This window comes from Microchirus variegatus (assembly GCF_963457635.1).
Source record: "Microchirus variegatus genome assembly, chromosome: 9".
NCBI lineage: Eukaryota > Metazoa > Chordata > Actinopteri > Pleuronectiformes > Soleidae > Microchirus > Microchirus variegatus.
Window position 1 is genome coordinate 22,121,490 of NC_139810.1, and position 7,093 is coordinate 22,128,582.

Here is a 7,093-nt window from a genome sequence, read left to right on the forward strand (position 1 = left end):
GAGCAGGAGGAGGAGGAGGATGTTAGAACTGAGGGTTAGCTTTCATTTTATTCTGAATATGATATCTGGAAGGTCACACTTTACTTACAACTTTATTTTTTTTTAGGTAATTAGCCCAATTTGTGTAAAAGCATCAGTGCGTCTGCGTAGATTTCATCCAAATAAGATGCAAATTAAACCTCCTCTGCACAGATGTGGTTTGCCCATGGAGAGAATTCTCTTTTAATTCACAAAAGAAAAAACTAACAAAAAAAACTCAACTCAGTGAGCCTCAATTTCTATATTTATTACAGCATTTCCCATTATGTATGCTCAAACTTTTAAGTTTTTTAATCTAAATTTAAAAATGATTTAGATAGATAGATAGATAGATAGATAGATAGATAGATAGATAGATAGATAGATAGATAGATAGATAGATAGATAGATAGATAGATAGATAGATAGATAGATAGATAGATAGATAGATAGATAGATAGATAGATAGATAGATAGATAGATAGCCTTTTATTGACATTGTATTATGTATAATGAAATTTGAGTGCCACTCCCTTTGGTGCAATTTGCATTCAAGTATAAATAAAAATAACATGAAAAGAAATTGTGTTAAAATCAAACATTAAAAATAACATTAAAAGAAAAAAACCAAGATACATTTTGTCAAAATTATATACATAAACTATATATATGTTTAATCCACCCACAATATCACTGTGCATAATCATTAATACATATTTATAGTCAATTTTACATTTGTGTCATTCTTTGACCTTATTACCAGACGGACTTGGACAGGGAAAACACCTGCAGAGAGAAAAAAGTCAATACATTTAATATAAAATCTGGACCCATTACTTAATGTGAGAATAAAACCATGGAGAGATTTTCATCATGACATTGTGCATTTACATAATAATACCTGAGGTCATACACTGTCAATAGGGAGGATGGATTTTAACAGAATAAGTCATCAGCCTTTCACATAAAATACATATTGTATTTTCAAATGTAGGTTACATCCACTGAACTGAAAGGGAATTCTTAACTAGCAGACACTTGACCATACATTCTGTATGTAACAGACATATGTGTGTTACAAATGTGCAGGGTTTTTTTTGCGTATTCTGCTGACCTACTTACAACGACAACTTTCCAGGTCCATGTAAACTGCAGATTGTAATCCAGAAAAATGACTAAACAAAAAGGTGTAAACATGCAAAATGTTTTTAAGGGTACAACAGGAGAGGAATAGTTTTCCACTCAAAAAAAACATCAAGAGGTGGTCAATTAAAACACAAATAACAAAATGGTAATAGGAAGGAGAAGGTGGGGCAGTTGGTCAGTTGGCATGATGGTCCTGTGTGTGTGTGTGTGTGTGTGAAAAACCTATCTTTGTGAGGATATTTTGACCTTGTGGGGACATTTTGTCTAGGCCCCACAACTTTAAAGTGCTTTCTCAGGGCTGAGACATGTTGTATGTTTTTAGTTACAATTGGGTTAGGATTAGGCACTTAGTTGGTTAGGGTTAGGGGCTGGGGCAGGGGTCTGCAACCTGCAGCTCTAGAGCCACATGTGGCTCCTTGTAGCTTTAGAGATCAAGGCGATAAATAAAAGTGTTTTAATATCTTGTGCATCACATCCAACGTCGTAAAATGCAATATTCAGTACATGTTTGGATGTGTCCTGTCCATCTTTGGATCCACATACCGTTTTCTTGAGCATGAACAATATACAATCCAAATATTTGCTTCATTTATTTCAAAGTGGGCTCATTTTAATTTCTTTAATTTGCCAAAAAAAAGAAACAAAGGAAGAACCAGGTCTACGGGGTCTAGAGGTTGGGTATAAACTGAACAGTAGTTCTTAAATATCTTAAATGGAAGAGACTATTACTAGTGTATATAGTTTGTCTGTATAAAAACCTTTATACGTGTTATTATCTTCATCTTGTGTGTGTTTTTTTTGCGTCTCCAAATGAATTTTATTTTGGTGGAGAGACAACAAAAATGGCTCTTTTCATCTCACTAACATATAAAAACAAGTCTGTGTGTGTGTGTGTGTGTGTGTGTTGACCAGATGGATGATGGTCTGCTCTCTGTGAGAGCAGCAGATGCCCTCAGATCCTATAGGCCATAGAAATACCCCCAGCTGCTTAACACTGCGGCGCTGAAGAGGCCAAGCCCAGTAACTCTGCCTTGTCACATGTGCATTCTTGCTGATTTGAAAAAAAAAAAGAAAAAAAAAAGGATAAAAGGTCTTTGTTTTCAGCATCCTATAACTCTGGATTAACTCTGAGAAAAGTATCAGAACTGGAACTTGAAGAAACAACAAGAATAGGCAAAAACGAGCACTCCGGCTTCCTCCCTCAGTCCTAAGACATGCAGCGTGGAGTATTATTGGACAGTTTAAACTGACTATAGGTGTGAATGTGAATGTGAATGTGAGTGTGGTTGTTTGTCTCTGTATGTTGGACATGTGATGGTAGCCTGCCTCTCAGCCATGTCATTGGCTCCTTCTAACCTGGTGAAACTCAAAAGATACAGATAAGCCATGGATTATTTTTGCCTTTTAATAACTGCCAATCTCAACAGAAATCCACAGGTGATTGGTTCAATGTTCAATGAGGGACATCCTCTTTCCTTTTCTCTGTACATAAACCCAAAAGCCGCCGCTGCTGAAGCTTCCCCGGAGCAGCATAGGAACACATGACTCATCATCGACAGCACTTGCTCTTCTCCTTTCACTGAAACCGGGAAATAAGGTTTGGGAGGTGCTGCGGGAGTGTGGGTTGGATGTGATGACACGGCTGCATACAAAACAGACGCCATCATGCAGTCGTCTTTGAGGAGAGCATCACCCTCTAGTGGACCACACAGGTAAAAGATGGAAAAAGGGGAAATATCCACAGATCACATTCATCCATCTTCAACCGCTTTATCCTAAACATGAGGGTCGATGGTGCCAATCCCAGCTGACATAGTGTGAGAGGCGGGGTCACACACTGGACAGGTCACCAGTCCGTCACAGGGCCACACGGAATTTAGAGAGTCCAATTTGCCTAATCCCCAAATCTGCACGTTTCAGGTCTTCTTGCTGCAAAGGCGAGAGTAGCCTGTGTTATACACACATTATTAAACCCACTTGACCAATGTCTTCATTCATTAGTTGTCCTCTGTGACTCCTTTAATACGAAGCTCCTCTTGAACCCTGGACAAATATTCTGGATCTGGATATCCAAAACTGGAATAAAGAAAAACAAGCAAAACAAGAAATGTGGTAAATGCTTCTCTGCAACAAATAAACTGCTTATTTTAGCTTAATGCATCTGAAGGTCACTTTTAAATGTTTTGATTTTAATCGTTAGTTGTTGCAGCCCTACTGCCCACCCATTTCTTTCATTTACATAACTGCAATTATTGTGTGTGTGTGTGTGTGTGTGTGTATTATTATAATAAGGGTTAGGGTTATAAAAACAATCAATCAACCAATCATACCATTGCGGGCCACCTATCATGTTGGTCTTGTGATGAATGTCATTCCAGGTGATAACGTTGTTGAGGCCTGTGGTGGCAGACTGTCCGATAGTAAAGACCAGTCTCCGGTCGAAGGCTTTTCTCAACAGATTCACAACTTTCTCTCCCTCCTCGCAGGCTGGCAGGTAGGCAGTTCGAGAGGTGCTGCTGTACCTCGCTCCAGGATTTGGGTGCTCAGGCTGTTGGATGGTAAAAACAACAGCATATATGTGAAAAAAAAATACAAGGAGCTGAAAACAAAACCCTTCTGTCTGCAATTCCATCTGGTACAAAGGCCGACTTGCAGTCACTGGGAGGCAGTGTAAGCACCACTGTGCTCGACAATGACACTGCACTGAATTCCTGATGTCCAAACAGCATTTAATGAATATATATGAAGATGTCTTCAGTGACGCACAATATCTTTAAATACGAGTGTTCTCTCACACAGTCTTTCTCTCATCTTTATTTTCTTAATTAAATGTATTATAATACTGGGTATTGGTGAGTTGTTATGTGTCCACTGCAGATCAACTCAACCTCTGACCATAGGACATTTTAATGTCTGTTTCCTGCTGGGGGTGGACTTTATTTTTTATTTAAAGCGGACCTAGACCGGAAGTTCCAATTAACGCTGTTGTTTAGTGCGTATCTGCGTCATTACCTTGTTTATGAAGCCCTGAAGTTTCGAAAAAAAACAGTTCAGCCATTGCTGAGAACGCTGTGTTTTATTGTAATCTCGGGCTCAGCGAGATCTCTGAAAAATCCCGTTATAGTTACGTAAACATCGGTTCTCCGGGAACAGCCGATCGTCCTGCTCCGGGCACTAGTCCGGGCACATCCGGTTGCGTACATTGAACCGCAGAAGAAGAATAACGTCTGTTGTGGAGGTGTTTTTGTATCACCTGATAATGGGTAAGAGAATTATGACTATACACAATATCAACACAAAACCCACTCACAATAAAATCATTTACACATATACATACTATATTATTATTATTATTATTATTATTATTATTATCCCAAGAATATTTTGAATCATAATTATTTTGGTCAGGATAATTGTGACAGGAGAAGACATGGGTCTATTGCTATCACGCAACATTTGGGCTCTGCATTCAGAGTTGTGTGCAGAGGCACAGCTTGTGAACAGGCAAGGCAGGCAACTGCTTGGGGCCCCGAGCCGATAGGGGGCCCAACCTCACTTTAACCTCTGTGAAGTTATCGTTCCTCAAGTTGTAAAATGAAGAGGATTATTTGCAGTGTAATGCATATCTTTTTTACTCAGTTTATATGTTGTTTTCAGTTATTTACAGTATTGGTCTATATATTTATATTGTTTTATAATGTGAGTTCTTTACAGTGTAATGTATTTTTTTTTTACTAAGTTTCTATAGTTTTTTGTTTTTTTTTAAAATGGTGCTGAACACTGGTTGGAAGGGCCCCCTTGGAATTTTTGCTTAGGGCCCCTACAGACTCTAGAATCGCCTCTGGTTGTGTGTAAACGTAAATAAAACGTGTCCTCTAAGATGCCTATGTTTCTATGGCAACAGTGGGACGCACTATACGCCCCAGGATTCCCACAGCAACAGTGAACACGATGCTGGCCTTTAACATCGCCGTAAGAAATGCCTGAGATGTCCCGTGCTGAACGGAGTCATGGGGTTTATTTGATGCAGATTTCACGCGTGGACGCAGGCTGTGCGACAGCGCTCTCTGGTGACAAAGATCCGACATGAACAGGAAATGTTGCTGTAGTTCACTGACACACGCACGCTATCTGTGTTTATGCGGCTTCTGTCGTGTCTCACCCCTTGTGTCCCTGCTGGGAAACTGTAGTGGATGACCGTACATCCGCAGTGCTCGTAGCCAGGAAGACACTGCCAGCTGCGCGTCACCGTCATCGTGCCCTCCGGCTGCGTGCCCGTGTACACGCCGTGGAAGGTGTTGCATATTGGACACGCGGGCTTGACCCTGAAAACCGACTCAATGCACCGAGAGCAGAAAGAGTGGAGACACTTAAGCGTCTTCTCGTCCTGAATTGTGTCCAAACAGATGGAGCAGTCCTGGGGACTTGTGTCGTTTTCTGTCTTTGCCATGTTTTCTGTGACGTCACGGCGAGAGCCCCTCCTTGTTTCCGCGTACGTATGTAAAGTAGTTGTGTGTTAACATCTGGGTAGAGCACCGCCCTCTCTGACTTTGTCATGGTGACCACACTGGGTACTGTAACAAAACATCCTCATGGGGCCCAAAAAGTTTTCCCATTGAGCACAATAGTAAAAGAGACGCCTGTAAAAGTGTCAAGTCAAACTGGAATGAATGGACTGACGCTAAAATCACGAGGGGGAAGAAAAAAAAGCGCACAATACTGAAAATGGGCGGAAACCATGCGCCTGCCGAGTTTCCACCCGGGGCTTTAAAGAGGACGCACAGCACCGCATGGCTTGCGGCTAAAAACATTAGCAGTAGTAAGTGGACACTGTCTTAAAAACAACCGCGATCGCCACTAAAGTTATGCAGGAATGATGGTCTACACAACACCCGGTTGGCAGCCAGTAAGGAACTGAGATCTCAGGAAGAACGGAGAGACGGAATCTGTTGCTGATGCGGTTAACGTTAGCTAAGCTTTAGCCACACGGTCGGCACTCGGCAGCGAGAGACTCTATTTAACCATTTAATGGGTGATGGTAGTGTTTGTTATCCAAGTGTGTCCTGCTTTGGTGTGGTAGAAATCATGGGGAAGTTAATGTGAACTCATATCTAAGGCTTTTAACATTATGTATGGTGCCGGTTTAAATCACTTCACTTTATTACCAGGGTAAAATAACTATGGTAAAATGCTTAAATAATTGCAATAAAACATGTTTATAAAATGATTAAAATACGATCAATACTATAGAAAAATGTTTTAAAATGGCTTAATAAATATGATACAATGTGTTAAAGCAGTTAAAGATTCATATGATATTAAGCTGGAAAAAAGAGAGGAGGTAACAATGGTGTGTATTATCCATATTTTCATGAAATGTTGAAATTATTTAAAGACAAAATAGTTGCCAGCAGTTTGAATGTACAGATGTGTGTAATTTTTATTTTTTATTGTATTTTTTATTTCCCAGTGATTTGCATATTTTCTTCTTTTGTGGTTTAAAGGTTTTTCACCTGCTAAGAAACTAACTGCTAAAAGACCTACGCAATCCAATACCTTGTAAAGAAATGGCTGAAGCAATGGAATTTGGAACTGTCAAAATAAAAGGAGGAAAAAACGTATAGAAGTGTTTGGTCATTGAATGAAATCCAGTTCATCATTATGGGGAAATCAGATCCCTTTCAAGCAGAGAATCTGCACACAAACATTAGAAGACTTGTCCACAGGACTCGAGATCTCGAGTTTCCAAAATATTGTGAAAAAATAAAAAAAAAATTTAAAAAAATGTTTTCATAATTTTTTGGAAACTCGAGATCTCGAGTTTCTGAAAAAAAAAAATATATATATTTTTTTTTGGTGGAAACTCAAAAAAATGATAGTTTTTTCTCAAAAATAATCCAAAAACAAGGGAAAATTGGGACATATTTAA

General features: G+C 39.4%; 1 protein-coding gene across 1 annotated transcript; it reads right to left on the minus strand.

Moving 5' to 3' along the window:
* Positions 1-3,149: 3,149 nt before the first annotated feature.
* LOC310932202 (putative E3 ubiquitin-protein ligase DTX3) lies at positions 3,150-5,614 on the minus strand (the record flags this gene model as incomplete). Its single annotated transcript, XM_083895494.1, has 3 exons — positions 3,150-3,240; positions 3,495-3,712; positions 5,327-5,614. 3 exons carry the CDS (start codon positions 5,612-5,614, stop codon positions 3,162-3,164), a joined length of 585 nt encoding a protein of 194 aa, XP_083751620.1. The 3' UTR covers positions 3,150-3,161.
* Between the last annotated feature and the right edge of the window lie 1,479 nt (positions 5,615-7,093).